The sequence below is a fragment of the Mastigoproctus giganteus genome, chromosome 6 (genome assembly GCF_048544385.1).
Source record: "Mastigoproctus giganteus isolate SK-2022 chromosome 6, ASM4854438v1, whole genome shotgun sequence".
NCBI classification, from domain to species: Eukaryota; Metazoa; Arthropoda; class Arachnida; order Uropygi; family Thelyphonidae; genus Mastigoproctus; species Mastigoproctus giganteus.
In genome coordinates, this window is record NC_143580.1 from 19599662 (window position 1) to 19619324 (window position 19663).

The following is a 19663-nucleotide window of genomic DNA, read 5'->3' on the forward strand; positions in this document are numbered from 1 at the left end:
TTGTTTAGATTAGCACTTAATTTGATCTCCCCATAACAGACAGCGGGTGAGCTTACGGCCCTTTTTCTAGGAACGTTTCTTCCACGTATTGCCTCAATCGTGTGTTTATTTTCTATTTCCGATTCTCTGAATTTTATCAAGGTTTACGTCGCGGTTCTAAACCCTTTTTCAAGAATTTTAAGGCACATGTAAAACTTCTGATGAATTCGGTGTGTGTGTGCAAGGGCGGGAATATGGTCGGCCTTTCGTCTTTTCAGTTTCAGTTTTGTTCAGTGTCGTGTGAAGTGCACAATGTCTTCTCGTAAACATTTAACTTTAAAAGATAAAGTCGAACTCATTAATGCGTATAATCGGCAAAAAAAGTGTTCGCAATCTCGCTGCAAAATTCAAAATCGGGAAGACGCAGGTAAGTGACATCCTAAAGGAAAAAAATGAACTGCTCAAACAATTTTGGCAACACGGAAATGATCAGGTTCAAAAATCATTCCCGAAAACTGTTGGACTTCAAATTGACAATGTTACGTATGAGTGGTTTTGTCGCGAACGTGCTAAAAAAAAATTCCCATTAATGGGCCTATTATTAGGGAAAAGGCTTTGGAGGTTGCAAAATCTATGGGAGTAAATGAGTTCAAAGCTTCTGTGGGATGGCTAGACAAAAAAGTTCAAAACTCGGCATAAAATTTCTTGGAAAACCGTAAGTGGTGAAGGTGGATCTGTTGATACTGGGGTTGTAACAGAGTGGACCGTCCAATTGGAAGATTTATGTCGTGATTTTGAAGCTAAAGATATTTACAACTGTGACGAGACAGGGTTGTTTTTTAAAGCTCTTCCTGAAAAAACAATGAGTCTAAAAAACAAAAAGTGCCAGGGCGGAAAAATTTCTAAGGAACGCTTGACTGTACTATTGTGTACAGATATGCAGTGAGACTTTGAACAACCTCTTGTTATAGGAAAACCACAAAATCCTCATTGTTTCAAGGGCATAAAGTTGAATCTTTTGAATGTTGACTGGAAGTCTAATAAAAAAGCGTGGATGACACGAGATATCATGAGCGAATGGATAAGTCACTTTAACCAAAACATGATTCGTCAAAACAGAAAAATTATTCTTTTCATGGATAATGCTGCATCTCACCCGCACATTGAATTGTCTAACATTCAAATCGTTTTTCTGCCACCAAACACATCTGCAGTGTCAGCCCTTGGATCAAGGGATAATAAAAAATTTTAACCTTCCCTACAGAAAACGAGTTTTAAGACATCTCATTGCAAACATGAACGATGTAACATGTGCGAGTGACCTTGCAAAGAAAATCAGCATCCTAGATGCGATTCAATGGATTTTCTCTTCAGTAAACGCAATTAGAAAACAAACTGTCGTGAACTGTTTTGTAAAGTCTGGCTTCTCAAACGCAAAAATTGAAGTTGTGAACAGCAATGTGGAGTACCAAGAAGCACAAGAACTTCAACATCTATTGATAATGTATGATACTTCCACTACAAGTGACCCTGGCTACAAAGATATAGACTCAACCTCACTACAGAAGATGGTGCTCTAGATATCAACAACATTATCATCGATATTTTTCAAGAAGTTCCTCATGAGGATGAAGAAATGGAAGGAGGTCATTCTGTCGAAGAACATATTAACGACGAACCACCGATGAAAATAGAAGAAGCGCTCGTACAAATCAATCGTTTAAAGATGTTTTTCGCCGCTGAAGAAGATACTGAAGGACTTTCGATGGTTTCTTCACTCCAAACAAATGTTGAAAACAAAATTATCAGCCGGAAGAAGGTGCAGAAGAAAATAAGTGATTACTGTATGTATTTTTCTTAAGATAAAGTCATAATATGCATAGCACAATTGTATGTATATTATTTACAAAAATATTGTTCAAAATCTGTATATATTTTAATTTAATTTTACATTAAACGTTTAACTTTTTTTTTTCTCTCTCCCTCAGACTTCTTGTTAGCGGACACTTCTCTCTAATGGACACATTTTTGTTCCCCATGGCTGTCCATTAAAGGGAAGTTTCACTGTATATCATTGACAAAACTCCATGAGTTGTCCTGGCTCATGGAGTGCTCTGCACTGCTCAGAGAATTTCATATCTGCCTGCACAGTTAACCCCATGTCTTTTTCATTCTCCACTACCCTAAGTGTAGTATTACACCAGGCCTGGCCAACCCAAATCTTTCTGTGGGACACCTTGATGAACTATAATTTTCCATGGGCCATACATAAAAAAAAAAAAAAAATCTTTTAAAAATAAAAAATCAAATGCCATAAAAATTTATTTTATTCATTCATTTTTATTATACAAGTATATCTTCATCAATGAGATATTTGCTTTTCTTTGCGATCACTCAATTTTTTAAAATCTACTTCAATACTGGTAGTTGCACATCTTAATTGATTTTCCCGATTTTCATTTGTTATTGAAGCTCGAGATTCTTTTAATAAATTTCATTTTTTAAAAGAAAGTATCACAAACATATATGGCTCCAAAGGCACTCAATTTTTTGGGCAAAAAATCTTAATTTAGGATACTTTTCCACTGTCACATACACATTGTAAAAGTTGATTTTTGATATTGTGGCATGAAAGAGTTTTAATGCATTGTTGCAATGTAATCCCCCTGCAGAGTTTCCAAGAGAGTGGAAACTGTTGACGTGAAACGGAGAGCAAAATATCTCAAACACTATCATATTTTGCAAGTTCTGAGAAACAACGATCAAATGTTGCTTAAAGTTTTTTTATTTTATCAGCGTACTTCAAGAAGAAGTCGTTATTCATCATGCCTAGCACAGCTAGTGAATGATTTCCCACTGATGTAGTCAGTAGTATAGAAGTCACCTGGTGGGACGCAAAAAAAAAAATGTGGTGGGTCGCATGCAGCCCACAGTTGATAAGTTACTCTGAAGTTACTGCTACCCATTTGAAGTACTTAGCATTTGTCAATGTAAAACTTCAACTGCCATTTCTCAGCCCATCAACCCAATTTTCCTAGATATTGTTGCAGCAGCTCACACTGATGACTGTCATTAACCACCCTGCCAACCTTTGTATAATCTGTAAACTTGATACTTGAGTTGTTTCACATTGAAAGCCAGTAGGTGATTCTTTCCAAGTTTATGAAGATAAGTATCACAAGTTAGTTGAGGAAGAGTCCACGGTGAAGAGTAATTTATTACTTGTTGCCTTGAAAATAAGAACATTCCAACTCTGTGTTAGTTCCAGAAAGTGTAGGCCTGCTAGTCTTATTTTGCAAGGTTTATTTCTATAGAGATTTTGCAATGGTAGATTAAAGAGGTATGGCTCAACAGGATGTGGACAGCAACTTTTAGCTACATAGTAGTGTTTTTCTGTGGAGGTACAGAGAGCACTCAGAAGCTTCAATATATAGACTACGGGTCAGATATGTCCTGAAAGCAGCTGTGCAATCCGAAATGCACTGTGCAGTTTAGGATCCAGCCAGCATGTACTCCTCCGGACAGAATCATAGAGTGGAGCACCATAATCCAAACAGGATCTGATCATTGCTCTATATAAGAGCAACAGAGATGTATGGTCTGCTCCCCAAGACACGGCAGATAAAGCTTAGTATGTTCAGCTTTCTGAGACAAGTAAATTTAACTTGCTGTCAAGGATTAATCCCAAGAATCTGATGTTAGTGATTGGAATGATAGTTTGAAATCTGAAGTTCAGGATCTGTATGTAATTTACCTTTGGATTGAAAAAAAAAAACTTGCAAAAGTGGATTGTAAGAGTTTTCTGCCATGATAGATGATAGCACTGAAAACACCGCCCAACTTTGGACTTTATTTGGGGATATCTGCAAAAAATAACTTTATATAACTAGCTCTAGAGTAATGTTCCTGATGATGTACACATGAATTATGTAACAATATTTAAAAGCAGCATTCTACTTACCAAGCTCTCTGCCTTTAATTTTTTGACAAATGCATCTTTAAAACTGAAAATCAAACAGAGATAATGTAAATCCAAATTTAAAAACAACAGATAACATAACTAGATTAAATCATGAAAGCATAAACTTTTTGGTAGAGGCCTAACAACAAAATTTTTAATTTGTTGGAAAACAGGTTTGGGGGGAAAGGGAGGGCTGAAAATAAGGGTGGTAAAATTTATGATAAAAACTTAATTGCAGAGCTTTGGCCTATTTGCAATTAGTAGTAGGCTCCCAAATGTGAAAAAACAATTTCACTAATAAAATACCCCAATTACAGGATTTTGTCCTCTAATGGGGGTATTTTAAAGTGACAAAGTCAGAGGATCTGTTTTTGGTACCTTTGTGCAGTTGCAGAACCCCTATCAAAAACATGAAGGGTGTGCTATTAATCATTATTCTTCTCCACACGAGAAAAAGGGACACTTACTGCCTCCACAGTAAGTGTCCTTTTCTCTGATGTTGGAAGAAAAGTACCACATTTCTCGTTGACTCCAATCTCGCATATCAAAATACAAGACAAAGTGTTGATCTCCTGTGTTTTATTAGCAATGCTAGCATCCAGCTACTTTTTCAGTGACTACTACAACCTAATCCAGTTATGATCAGATAACCTTATCAATGCAGTATCTAACTGAAGGTATTCAGAGAGCTACAGCACATAGCTTTTAATCGAGTTGCATAAATCATATAAAGTGCTCAACAAAATTAACAGAACATGCAGCTTAAGATGAAGCAGAACAAAATTTGGTATGATGGTGGTGTTTGTTTTGTTTGTTTGTTATTTGGTTTTTAGGAGCATTAGCAACTAAGGCCATATTGCTTGGGGGATATGCAGTGGTCATTCCCTGACCTTTCCACATCCTCCGTATTTGGTGGTTACGGGCTCAAACCCCAGTCTAATCAAGAAGCGTGTGCTATGCACTGCTGCTTCTGCCCAACTGGCTACGGAGGTGCCATGATCGTGGTGTACCATAGAATAACGATGAAATGAGTAGAGAAAAACTTTGGACAGGTATAAGAGACATTTATTTGAGTTATATAAGAATTACCAAGGGGGCTTAGAGGGGAACAGGCATTCTGTGTGTTATCAGACACTCAGTATAAAACACTGATGGATCCAATATCTTTCTAATTCAGAAGATTTGGGAGAAGTTGGCCTGCCTCCCTAAAATCCACTCATGCACAACTTCTCGATGGTAAGCCTTGTTACTTCACTTAGGTGGCGACGAACGTGTAGAGTGGCTTTCACTCCCCCTCTTATGGCAGCGAAAGGATCAGAGTGGAAGCAGAGGTGCTAAGACTCTCTGGGTATGACCAGTCTGCCATGCACAGAAACTGAAATTGGCCTGTTACAATGTAAGATCGCTCATCGGTGAAGACAGGATATTAGAGCTGGAAAAGGAATTAGAAAATGAGAATTGGAATATCATCGGTTTGGCTGAAGCAAGAAGAAATGAATCACTTACAAGTTTATCAAATGGAAATCTGCTGTACACCAATAGAAACAGTGAAAGGAACAAAGGTGTAGTTGGCTTTCTGGTCCATAAAGATATAAAAAACATTTTGGAATTCAAAAGTACATTACCAAGGGTGTCAAGACTACTAATCAGGATTTCTAAGAGGTATAAGCTAAAGGTTATAGTGATTTATGCACCAACATCAAGCCATGATGAAGAGGTTGAAGAAATGTACACAGAAATTGAGTCTTCTAGATGAGCAGAAAACCCACTATACTTTCATTATGGGGACTTCAATGCTAAAGTTGGAAAGAGACAAAACAGTGCAGAAAAAGGAACAATAAGAAATTTTGAAATTGGTGAAAGACTTGTGGAATTTGCAGAATCTCAAGGATTGTCAGTAATGAACACTTTTTTCAAGAAAAGGGTGAACAGAAAGTGGACACGGAAGAGTCCAAATGGATTAACAACTAATGAAATGTACTTCATCCTCACTAACAGAAGATATATCATGAATGATGTTACTGTCCCGAATAAGGTAAAATGTTGGAAGTGATCATAGAATGGTAAGATGCACGCTAGATGTAAAAAAAGAAAGGGAAAAAAGCTGACTCGAGTAAATAATACGAAGGTCTTTGAGATAACAGAAGAGGAGAAAACGCAGTATGTACTGGAATTTAAGAACAAGTTTGAGCTTCTGCAGACTGCTCAGGACCAAGATATCGACGAGGAATATTACAACTTTCTGAAAGTGATAAAGCCCAAGAAACCTATAGGTAAAAAGAAATCCAAAGAAGAAAAAATTAGTCAAGAAACACTTGTCATGATTAACCAAAGACGACAATTGAAGAACAAGATAAACACTGACAAGGAGAAAATTGAGTATACTGAGTTACGCAAAGCCATTAGAAAGACTCAGAGGACAAGATTTTACACAAGAAAAGTAGAACAAGCATTAAGGGAAAACAAGGGACTTAAATCAGCAGCCACGAGCAATAATACAGAAAGACAAATGACACTGAAACTGAAGAATACCGATGGTGTACTTACAAACAGCAGAGAAGGCATAATTCAAATAGCAGAAGACTACTACAGAGAATTATATGAGGAGCGAGGGAATGATGCCAGCAGTGTGGAAGATTGATTGCAAATTAGTAACACATATGACATACTTCCCAATGAGGTAGAACATGCGTTGAAGAAAATGAAGAATCAGAAAGCCCTGGGAAGGAAGATGAAGTTACTGGAGAGTTGTTAAAATTGGGAGGAAAAGACATGACACAAACTGGCAAGACACTTTACAAAATCATTAGAAAAGGTGTGATGCCTAAGGAGTGGAATAATGCAATCATGGTTTTGCTGCATAAGAAAGGAGATAAATTAGAAATTATAGACCAATTAGCTTGTTATCCCACATCTACAAGTTGTTCACAAGGGTCATTACTAACAGATTAGAAAGAATACTTGATGAGAATCAACCGAAAGAGCAAGCTGACTCTAGGACAGGATTCTCAACTATGAATTACCTTCACGTAATATCACAGCTAATGGAGAAAACAAATGAATATAAAACACCATTATGCCTGGCATTTGGCTCCATACAGCATAGGGCAATGTATTGGGCACTGGAAAGACCAAGCACAGATACCCCATATATTATGATTTTGAAGAAAATATATGAGAATGCTACCTCCTTTATTAGATTAGACAAAGACAATAGGAAATCTAAAATTGAGAAAGGAGTTTAACGAGGAGACACGATCTCCGAAGTTGTTTACAGTTGCGCTTGAAGAAGCTTTCAGAAGATTAGACTGGTCGCAGAAAGGAATCAATGTGAGTGGAGAGTACCTAAACCATTTATGATTTGCAGATGACATGGTGGTCATAAGCCATGATCCCAAAGAATTAGAGAAAAATCTTAGTCAGTTATGCAGAGTAAGTAAGGATTTTGGACTAATGATGAATATGGCTAAAACAAAAGTAATAATGAACAAGTATACCACAGAAAGGGATATAATCATTGAAGGAGCAGTAATTGAAAAGGTGGAGTCATATACTTATCTGGGACATCATTGTCTATAATAATGATAAATGGCTGGAAGTCAAGAGAAGAATAAATTTTGGATGGATAGCATTCGGGAAAAATAGTCATACTGAGGAGCAATATCCCAATTTGTCTGAAACGTAAAATAATGAATCAACGTATACTCCCCACCATGACTTATGGAAGTGAAACTTGGGCACTCACCAAAGAATGGAAAAGTAGCTGAGAACGACACAGCGAAGAATGGAGCGAATTATATTGGGAATCAGACTGTTAGATAAGAGGAGAAACACAGATTAGGCAGCAAACTCAAGTAAAGGATGTTCTTATCAAAACTAAACTAAACTAAAATGGTCTTGGGTAGGACACATAGCTCAAAGACATGATGACAGATGGACTAAGAAAATAACAGAATGGTACCCAAGGAGCTAGAAGAAAACCTGGAAGCTAACAACGGAGATGAACAGATGAAATTCATGAGTTTATGGGTATCAAATGGATGGCCATTACACAAAACAGAAGGAACTGGAAAGTTGCTGGAGAGGCCTTCATACTGCAGTGGATTGAAAATGGCTGATGGTGATGAATTACCAAAAAGGTCACATTACAAATGTCAATAAAAGATGCTCAAAAATATGGTCATATGACATCTGTACAGATAAACAGGCCTGACAGCAGTGAACCATGCTCTGTATAAGGGCATCTATAAGACTGTGGCAACAAATCCCATTCTCCCAACAGTGTGGAACTTAGCTCACCAAGTACAGTCTGTCCTCGTATAGCACGATAGTTGCGTTCCTAGAAACCCTCGTGCAATGCAAAATCGTGCAATATAAACAACAGGCCCTATGGGAAAAGTAGGGTTAGGTGCCGACCACCCAAGATTGAACACACATTTGGAACCAAAACATTACCAAACACAATAAATAATCGGGTAATTTTAATCGTTATAAAATACGATTAAAATACGTAATAAAAATAATATTATATTATAATATAGTATTTTTTTAATACTAAAAAAGTATTTTTTACGAATAAAATACGTATTTTATTCGTAAAAAATTTATTATATTAAATAAAATAGTCGTAATAAAATACTTACGTATTTTATAATACGTAAGTATAAATTATAATACGTAAGTCGTAATAAAATATTGCTAATGCTTTTGCTTCTATCGTAAGCAAACTTGCTTTTTGTTTGATTTTCTATCCAAACAGATTACAGCCGTTCCATCTCTCTTCCAATTCTTGTGTCTTAATCTAATGGATATTAATTACACTTTGAGTTGTTCCCGCTATGAAAGTTGTTTTTATTTTCGCTGCATTCTTTGTAATTCTCGGCGTTGCCTCATTTAGGTCTGTAGCACGTGCAATATCACATGGTCTTTAATTTCGCTTAAAGCGTTTCACAATTTCGTATTTTTTCTCTATCGACAGAAGAGGACTGGTCATAAGCCTTACGGGGGAAACCACAGTGGGCCGGAGGCCGGTGTGATATTGGCCATAAACCGTAGTATGAGGCCGCTATAAATTTTTCTCGGGTAAGAATTTTTGACCCAGTCCGCCTCTGTTTATCGATATTGCTTTTTTTTTTTTTTCTCTCTCTGAATCTGCAGTGTCTTAGCCAGGACGCTTCCTTTTCATACCTTTTAAGTATTTTACTAATTTTTAGGGAATAAAGCACAATTACAAAACGAGGTGGCACGCTTGATACACATAAACAAAGCTGTGCGCGTGTAGCAACTGAATAAATAACACCGTAAAGGCCGAGATACACTAATTAACACCTCACATTTTACTAAAGCACATTTCTGGAGGTTACTACCATAAAACAATAAAAACAATTTCCAGTTGCGTTTCTGCTAGTGGAATCTGTTATAAACTGGTAGTAAACTCCCTCTAATTGCATTTGCGATTATACCGATAGCTGGAATTGTGTTGGTTTTTACGTTATTATGGTGAAATGTGTTTCCCCTTCACTGATATAAAACACAAATACATTTTCAGACCCTTCTTCATTGCTATCGTGTTGCGTTCAGTCGGGGTGATTCCGCGTTCGACTGCCATTTCTTGTAAACACAAAGGCGAATCGTGTATAAGCGAATTCGGTTCGTGTTATATAAGATAACGTTCCCCTATTTATAAATCGTGTATGATCGAATTCGTGTAATGCAAACACGTGCTATACAAGGACCGACTGTAACCGAGGTGTTGGCTGTCAGCATGCAATGCAGCACCCATATGTTAGATCGGATTTAAGTCTGGTAATCATGCTGGCCAAGACAATCATTGGACGTCTTCAGTTTTGAAATATTCCTCCACCACTTGAACTCTATGTGCAGCAGCACTGTCTTACATGAAAAGACAATTTGGGCCAACTGCACCCCTAATATGTGAAACACAGTCAGAGGATCTGTTTTTGGTATCACTTACAATACCCCTATCAAAAACATGAAGAGTGGTCTGACTATTAATCATTATTCTGCTCCACACGAGAAAACTGCCTCTACAGTAAGTGTCCCTTTCTCTGATGTTGGAAGAAAGACACCACATTTCTCATTGACTCAAAATGAAATAATGTCTAGAATCTGTTTGTAGTCTAAAATGGGACTAATCAGATGTTGTTTGTTGTTGTTTTTTGGTTTTTAGGAGCATTAGCAACTAAGGCCATATTGCTCCGGTGCGGTGGTCATTCCCTGACCTTTCCGCATACTCTGTATTTGGTGGTGACGGGCTCGAACCCCGGTCTAATCAAGAAGCGTGTGCTACGCACTGCTGCTCCTTCCCACCTGGCTACGGAGGCGCCGACTAATCAGAGAACAGAACTTTACCCCTCTTACAAACCACTGGCTTCCTTGCTAGAGTCCACTTTAATTGAGCCTTTTTAACACAGTCTGTTTGGAAATGTTTTTACCTTTGGCCACAGCAACCTCAAGAAGCAGTTAATGACAGGACATCATAGGGTTCCATTTTACTGTTAGAGCCAGATAGCAGTCTGTTCTGGTTGATGCAACCCTCAGGCAACCTTGGCCAGCTCTTCTTGTAATAGTTCCTGCCTCCGGAAACTGCTTCTATAGTGACGAGACGACACTGTGTGACACATTAAGCCAATGTGCAACCTTCGCCTGTGACCACCCAACAGCTCACCACCTCAAAGAATCATCTAAATGACAATGACTAGCCATCCTCAGTACTGGAAATGTAGCTATTCTGCTGAGCAAGGCCAAAAAATGAGAATGGCAATTATGTGGTCGCAACCAGCATTTTTATAGGTATGAATAAATTGCATAATGTGCAGCTCTAAGCAACAATCCTAGGGTTTTCAGGTGCTGTTTTGACTTCAAGGTTTAAGAAAAAACACATTGATTGGAATATCTTTGATGTAAAGGTTCGTGAGCTTATTTCAAAAGAAATGATTGTCGAACTTGGCTCACTTCCTGCTGATATATGCAGGCTTCTAGGGTTCAAGAGATTCTAATCACTGTCTGTGAGACCACTCTAAAAAAGAAAAAAAATGAATAGCATTTCATGGTGGATCCAAAATCTCACAGTTCTCACAAGAAATTTATAAAATGCTTGTAGTAATTTTCAGAGAGCAAAGAGGTGAGCCAAAGAGCAAACAGGCCCAGAGATGAGATTGACAGACATGGTGGGTTGTATAAATCCATTAGAAGTTATTTCAATACCATTTTCCAAGAGAAGAAACTTGCCCGGGCAAGGTTTGTTCAGCATAACATTTGTAGGGCAATCCATGGGGATTACCCTACAAACTTCTTACTAACAAGGTTCATCCTGGCAATGTTCTTTCTTCTATTATTGTAAATGGTAATGAAACCCTGGACTGGAGTTTGTCAATTAATGCCATCTTGGATGGCTTGCCCCATGAGGACACTGCCTCCCGTAAAAACACCATCCAAACTACAATGAGATTAGATCATTTATCATACCAAGGGTCCCCGAATCAAAGCTCCTTTTACAGATACTGAGCTGGAATCTGCTATCTCAACCTTAAGGGATGGACAGTATCTCCTTGAGGTTTCTGTACTCAAAAGATTTTGGAAAAATTGCCCATTAATTATATTAAATCTTTTGAATGCCTTTCTGTCTTCGGGGATTATTCCTGCTGGCTTGGAAACAGGCTAGACTTCTGCTTAAGTCCTTTGACAAACCCTCCAATGATCCAGCCTCTTACAGGCCCATTGCACTGCTGCCCATCCTTGGCCAAGTCTTGGAAAAATTAATTGTTTCTCTTCTTCCAAATTACTATTTAGACAGAAACCTAATTTGGCTTTACCTGTGAAAGGTCTTCTGTTGGTGCTATTTGTCAGGTTTTGAGTTCTGTTCAAAATTCCAAATATGTCCTCTGTCTTTTTGTTGATTTCAAAGGGGCATTCAACACTGTTTGGTGGCTGAGTGTCCTGGCGAGGTCCAGCGTTTCTGCTCCTATTTACAGTCTCCTTTCAAATTACTTTGATTCTCACAGCATCACAGTTTCCTCAGGATTCTGCTCTATCTCTAGATCTGTTTCTAGGGGCTGCCCTCAAGGCTCTGTTCTTGGCGGTATGCTGGAACACAGTCCTTGATGGGTGGCTCTCGGTTGATCGAGATGACATCCTTCTGGTAGCTTACGCAGATGACCTTGTTATTCTGATTTTTGGAATTCCTGCCAGGAGCTAGTGTGCAGAGCAAATGAAGTTCTAGAGGACTTGAATATCTGGTGTCAAACACATAAAACTTCAAATCTCGACTAATTGTTGTTGTTGTTCTGGAGGCTTAATGGCACATAAGCTGCTAAGGCTATAATGTGCCTATTCACTTATTATATTAAAACATGAGTTTTCCCTAAATCAAAAGAAAATCTGAAATCAGAAATAATTGAAAAGCCCAGTTTTCCTGAGAAAGTCAAAAAATTCAGAAATATTTGCCTTATCACCAATGAGATTTTCAAGAGTTATTGGTTTATGGAGATTAACCAGTGAGATCAAGGATGAAGTTCTGGCTTGTTTATAATAGGGGCAGCCAATAAGAATATGTTTTACAGTCAAATTATTAGAACAATGTGTACATTGTGGTGGATCATCTCCTGTGAGTAAATGAAGGTGGGTCAGATGGGTATGTCCTATTCTTGCCCTTGAAAGGACTACTTCTTCTTGTCTCGATGTACGGATACTGGAGCGCCAGATTTTTGGATCATGTTTAAACTGAAAGAGTTTATTATTAGTCTGAGAGTGCCAGAGTGCTGTCCATTGTGATAGGCAAGCAGCATGAACAGTTAGTGCATAATCTGATGCTGGAACAGGGATATTGGTTAAATCAAAAGTAGTTGGATTTTTTGCAGCTTTATCGGCCAGTTCATTGCCTAAAATACCAGAATGGGATGGAATCCAGCAAAAAGTGACCAGTTGGTTGCGTTCTTTAATTTGCAGTAATAAGCTTCTGATTTTATTAAGAATAGGGTGGACTTCATCTGAGGAATTACATAACGACATGATTGAGCTGAGGGAATCAGTGTAAATAACTGATTTGAAGGAACTGTCAGAACAGAGATTTTCCAAAGCTAGTTTAATTGCATATAATTCAGCAGAAAATATACTAAATTCTGATGGAAGGGAAACTGATAGAGTTGTATTCGGAAACACTGCAGCTGCTCCAACATTTGAATTAGATTTAGAGCCATCTGTATAAATTGGGGAGAAATCAGTATATCTTTGAGTGTGAACTGCATGAATTTGGTTGACATTTGATGCTTGCAAAGTATTCTTTCTCCATTGACAGAGGTAAGTGTCACAGGTTGGAAGAGGAGGAGGAGCCCATGGTGGCTGAGTATAAGTTGCCACCTGCTTTACGGAATGGATGGAAATATTCCAAACTTGCACCAATTCAAGAAGGCGAAGACCAGCTGGCTTTACTATACTAGGTTTGTTTCTGTATAGGATTTCTAATGGTGGGTTGAAAAGGTATGACTGAACGGGATGAGAGGCACAACTTTGTATCTTGACAGCATATTTGAGTAACAGTGTTTTCCTGCGTAAAGTTAGTGGGGGCTCATGAGCATCAATGTAGAGACTATGTGCTGGCGATGTTCTGAATGCACCAGTTGCAATTCTCAAAGCACTGTGCTGAATTGGATCAAGCCAGCGTAATGCGCTCTTTCTGGCAGAATCATAGATTGGAGCACCATAATCGAGACGGGATCTGATTAATGCCCTGTATAAACGAAGAAGCGAGGTACAATCTGCACCCCACGTTTGGGCAGATAAAGCTCTGAGTATGTTTAACTTCTTTAGACATGAGGTCCGTACATTTTTAATATGATCTAGGAAATTTAACTTGTTGTCAAGGATTAATCCAAGAAATCTGATGTTGCTGGTGACTGGGACAACGATGTTAGAAATTTGAAGTTCAGGATCTGGATGAAGTTTGCGTTGTCTACAGAAGTGGATGGCAACTGTTTTCTGCTGTGAGAGCCGATAGCCATTGAGGCTCGCCCACTGTTGAATTTTATTAAGTGCTATCTGAAGCTGTCTTTCAATAGACCTCATGTTTTGAGAATGACAGGAGATGGAAAGGTCATCTGCATAAAGGTAAGTCTCAACTGTATTTGGAAGCTGCTTAGTGATAGAATCTATTCTCAGAGCAAAAAGAGTGGCACTCAGTACTGATCCCTGTGGAACACCTTCTTCTTGGATGAAAGTTGTGGAAAGGGCATGTTGGTATTGAACTTGAAATGATCTAGTATGTAAGAAGTTCTGAATAAATATAGGAAGGTTGCCTCGTAGTCCGAGAAGGTAAAGATCACTAAGTATACCATACCGCCATGTGGTATCAAAAGCCTTCTCTATGTCTATTGAAACCATTACTAGATGTTCACGTTTGACAAAAGCATTACGTATGGCAAATTCAGCCTTGACCATAAGATCTAAGCATGACCTGTTTTGACGGAAGCCATATTGGTTATGGCTCATTAGCTGTTCCGACTCAATAATCCAGACAAGTCTTCTGTGGATAATTTTTTCAAGAATTTTGCTGAGGCAGCTTGAGAGAGATATGGGTCTATAGCTATTGGGGTTGGATGGATCTTTTCCAGGTTTCAGGAAAGCCAAAACTGTAGAGTGATGCCAAGTAGCTGGAAAAACATTTTCTAAAAAAATGCGATTGTAAAAGACCAGGAGGCAGCGCAAAGCTTTGTCATCAAGATGTTGTAGCATGACATAATAAATCCCATCTGGCCCGGCAGCACCATTTCGGGCGGTTTTAATGACATGTAAAAGTTCAGAATATTGCAGAGGTTTGTTATATGGGAGAAGACAGGCAGTTTTGAAGTGAATACCATGTTTTTCTTCAGTGTTTTTAATTCTTTGGAATGAGGTAGGATAGGCTGTTGCTGCTGAGATTTCGGCAAAAGTATTGCCCAAAGCATTAGCTATATCTACTGGATTAGAGAGATCTTTCCCATTCCAAGAGAGAATTGGAGAAGGTATGGTAGGAAACTTACCAGACAGCTGTCTAATTTTTTTCCATATTATTTTGGAATCAGTATTTCTGTGAAAACTTGAGGCAAAACGGATCCAGGATTCTTTTTTTGCTTGCTTTTGTATGAAGCGTGCTTTTGCCCTTAATTTCTTGTAATTAATGAGATTGACTGTGCTCGGACATTGCCGAAACAAATTCCAGGCTTTATTTTTTGCTCTCTTTGCTGTGGTGCATTTGTCATTCCACCAGTAATTATGATGCTTTCGGCCCGGAGGATTTGATAGTGGTATTGTGTTCTTAGCCACATTTAGAAGATGCGACGTGATGTATTCTGTCACTTCATCAATATGTTGGAGGCGGATTTTTTCTTCATCAAGATCGATTGATGATTGAAATTTTGCCCAGTCTGCTCGGACAAATTTCCACTTTCTGCAGGGCTGAATTGATGGAGTCTTTGCTTTCAGAAAGTTGCATACTATTGGGAAGTGGTCACTGCCCATGGGATCATTTATTACATACCACTCTATGGTTGGGACTAGTAGTGGTGAACAAATCGAGAGATCTATTGCTGAAGTGTGTCCTGCTGGGAGCTGTACGTGTGTCGGTGCACCAGTATTGAGTATACTGAAATTTAGTGCCTCTAAAAAGCTTTCAATTAATCGGCCCCATCTATCCAATTTAGGAGAGCCCCATAATGGGTGGTGCCCGTTAAAGTCCCCTAATATACAGAGAGGTGGAGGTATCTGTATAAAGAGGTCTTCAAGATCTTTTAAAGAGTAAATACGGTTTGGTGGTAGGTAGATTGAGACAAGTGTTATTGCATTATGGAGAGTTATGCGAACAGCAACAGCTTCAATTTCAGTTTGGAGTGTGATATGCCTAGTTGGGATCTTCGAGTTTACTAGGCTTGCTACACCACCATGGGCAGCATTAGCGGTATTTCGATCTCTTCGATAAAGGCAATAGTTCTTTATCGAAGGAGAAATTTGTGAGGTCAGGTAAGTTTCCTGTAGACAGAAGGCAGCTGGAGAAAATCTGTTAATTAGGTATTTAATATCGTCAGTGTTGCAACGAAAACCTCTGCAATTCCATTGTAAGATACTGTGGCTCATTTAGGTTTAGTTGAGGATGATTCATCAGACTGTTTTTTGTTTGAGCACTTTTTCCGGTCTTTTTTTGGGAAGCTGGGGCACCCAGTATCCATAGTGTCATTTGCATGGAGTTCTAGTATGGGTTCTTCAAGATCTGAGTGCACGTCGACTTCCATACTATTGGTGGATGATTCAGGTTTCTTGTTTTCTTTGGTAGTTTTTAATTTTTCTTTATCATGCGAGAGTGTCCAAGTATCAGTTGGGATGCTGATTGGAGTGTTGGTCGATTCACTGGTTTTAGTTTGTGTGTCTTTTCCTGAATTTGATAATGTATTTTTAACCCAATTAGCCATAGATGTGCTGGGGGGTATTGATACATCTGTTTGTACTGCTGTTGTAATAACGCTTCAAGTGTGAGATGCATATGAACGACTGGGCATGGTCAACATAACCTGTCTACGTGCCTCAGGGTATGTGACTTTGTGTTCAATTTAATATTTTTGAATTTTTTTTCCTTTTTTTTTTTTTTTTATGAGAACCCCAAACACGAGAGGTATTAAACCTATAGTACTTAGTACCGTGCTTGGGTTGGAGGTTGAGAAGACGAAAGAAGATATTTGTTGATACTGGACTTGAACTTCTGTAGATTGTAATTTTCAGGAAATACGTATGAAGGAAGGTTGTTCCAGAATACGGCAGTTGGCTGGTGGCGGCACGTGTTCGGACTGTTTTGAAAGAGAGAGCGGGAATTATAGAAGCCAATTCAGAAGAACAGTGCCCATGGAAGTATCTGTAGAAGAGGCATGCAGCAGAAACAGTGCGTCTATGAGACAGCGAGTGGAGAGACTCTGTTAGAGATGAATCATTAATTAACCGAACTGCCCTCTTCTGAATGGAATCAAGAAGCCTGAGAGAGGTTTTGGGGGCACCACCCCAGATGTGGGAACAATATTCCATGGCAGGGCGGATTTGCGATTTATACAGAGTGAGCAGCTGTTTGGGAGAAAAGTAACGCCGAGAGCGAAAGAGAAAACCAAGTTTTTTAGATGCAGAGGAAGCAATATTTGTAATGTGCTTGTGCCAAGAGAGATTAGAAGTCAGGGTAATCACCAAAAGAGATATCATTTTGCCTAGAAATCGGAGTGTCACTAAAGATAAGCATAGGAGCAGAAGAATCCTTTTTGCGAGATATAAGACAAGATTGAGTTTTAGAAGGGTTGAAATCAACTAAGTTGTCTTTGCCCCACTGGAGAATTACCTGAAGATCGGCATTTAAGGAATTGGCAGCAGATTTTCGAGAACTTAAAGCTGATTGAGCTGGACAAGGTTTCTCAAAATGGAAAGTTGAACGCAATGTGCTATCATCGGCAAAACTATGGATAAGATTTCCAGTCAATGGAAGAAGGTCATTGATATACAAGAGGAAAAGAGTGGGGGAAAGAACTGAACCTTGGGGGACACCGGCATTAGTGGAGAAGTTAGAAGACAGAGAGCCATCTACCATCACCCTCAGTGAGCGATCAGAGAGAAAACTGGATAACCAATTACTAAAAACAGTTGGCAAACCATAAGATGGAAGCTTGTTTAGAAGACCTTTATGCCAAACACGATCAAAAGCCTTTGAGATGTCAAGAGCAACTACTTGTGTTTCACCGAACCTTTCCATTGAATTAGTCCATAAATGGGTAACATAAGCCAGAATATCACCAGTGGATCGACACTGACGGAATCCATACTGGCGATCGTTGATCAGACGGAAAGTTTCTAGGTAGTTTAAGAGTTGGCGGTTAATTGATTTCTCCATTACTTTAGAAAGAGTAGAAGTAATTGCAATGGGACGATAATTGGATGGGAGGGATTTGTCACCCTTTTTAGGAACTGGCTGGATATGAGCAAATTTCCAAGCAGAAGGAAAAACACCTTTGGAATAAGAAAGTGAAAAAAGGCGGCAAGGAATAGGAGTAAGTTCAGGAGCACAGGTTTTGAGAACAAGTGGAGAAATACCATCAGGACCTGGAGCTTTCTTAGCATCAAGATTCATCAAAATCCTTCTGATATCCTTTTGACGGAAGACCACAGGAGGCATTGAATGGAGCGTGTTAGGAATGGTGGGAGGTGTTTTACCAAGATCATTAATACATGAGCTCAAAGTAAAATGGGATGCTAGCAGGTCAGCTTTATCCTTGGCTGAAGTGACAACAGAACCATCTGGTTTGGACAGAGGTGGGAGCAGAGATGGGCAAAAGTTGCGGCCAATAGCTTTGGCAAGAGACCAGAAAGCTCGGCTACCATTAGGGCAAGAAGCAAGTTTTCTACTCTTAGCCTGCTTTTTCTACTTCAAACTCTAGTTTGGACTGATTAATAACTGCTTTACAATTGTTGCGAGCTTTGGTGTAGGCAGAAAATGAAACTGAAGAATTAGAAACAAGCCAATTACGATATGCAACGTTCTTCTCTTGGACAGCCTTAGCACATTTATTGGAAAACCAAGGTTTAGATAAAGGAAGAGATTTTAAAGTGGAGTGTGGGATAAAGGATTCCATTCCTGCAAGAAGAATTTCACTGACACGATCTGAGCAAACGTTGACATCAGAAGTTTTGAAACAGTAATCAGACCAAGGAAAAGAAGAAAAGAAGTCTCGCAGGTCATCCCATTTTGCATTCTTGTAATGCCAAACAATACGAGGTTGGGAATAGCCATGAGATAAAGGTTCCATTGGAGAAGAGGCAATCACCAAGTTGTGATCTGAAGTGCCTAAAGGACCTTTCACTTCAACCTTGTACTTAGAAGGGTTGTTTGTGAGAAAAAGATCAAGCGTATTGGCTGTATGATTAGGATTGTCCGGTATTCTTGTAGGTAAATGAACAATCTGTGCTAGGTCATTAGTAATTGCAAAAGCCTCAGCATCTCGACCTGCTGGGTCGGTGTGACTAGAAAACGGAAGCCAGCTGGAGTTGTGAACGTTAAAATCACCAAGGAAAATTACCTCACTGTTAGGAAAGTTGGACTGGAGAAAGTCAAGTTGCAAAGAGAGGAAGTCAAAGAGCTCCAAGTGATTAGTGGAGTTGGGAGAACGGTAGAGACAACAGATGAATTTTACACAATGAGGTAGAGAGATTTTAAGCCAGAGAAGATCAAAGAGAGGAGATTCCAAATTGCCAAGTCTCTGACAGGGAATATCAGAACGGACATATGCACAAGTACCACCTTTGAGGCGAAAGGAATCATACAGCAAATAATTTGGACATCTGAGATGAGCAGTAGTTGAATCAATTGATAACTGAGATTCAGTCAGAAAAAGTACATGGGGTTTGGAAGACTGCAAGTGGAAATGGACATCGTTGAGATTAGAATTGAGACCACGTATATTTGTGAAATGAATTAGGAAGTCCTTGGGAGGTTTAGATCTTTTCGCAGATAAGCTTGCTCTATTATTTTGACAATTCATGGTGTATTCAATAGTAAGAAAAAGTGGGTGGGACATGCTGTATGAAGTAATGAAATTTTTGGATATGGCGTACATGTGGTAAGAATATACCCAGATCCTTGACATAACGTGGCCTCGACAATGCTCCCCGCATACACACTACTCGGACTCCCTCCAGTCACTATCTGGC

At 38.9% G+C, this 19663-nt stretch overlaps 1 protein-coding gene across 1 annotated transcript in view; it reads right to left on the bottom strand.

Annotated features, from left to right (window-relative positions):
- The window catches only part of Atg14 (autophagy related protein 14), a 109480-nt gene that overhangs the window by 51358 nt on the left and 38459 nt on the right, over window positions 1–19663 (bottom strand). Inside the window, exon 3 of the mRNA XM_090375781.1 lies at window positions 3941–3983. Coding sequence (XP_090231907.1) covers window positions 3941–3983 — 43 coding nt within the window. The remainder of the gene's footprint in view (window positions 1–3940; window positions 3984–19663) is intronic.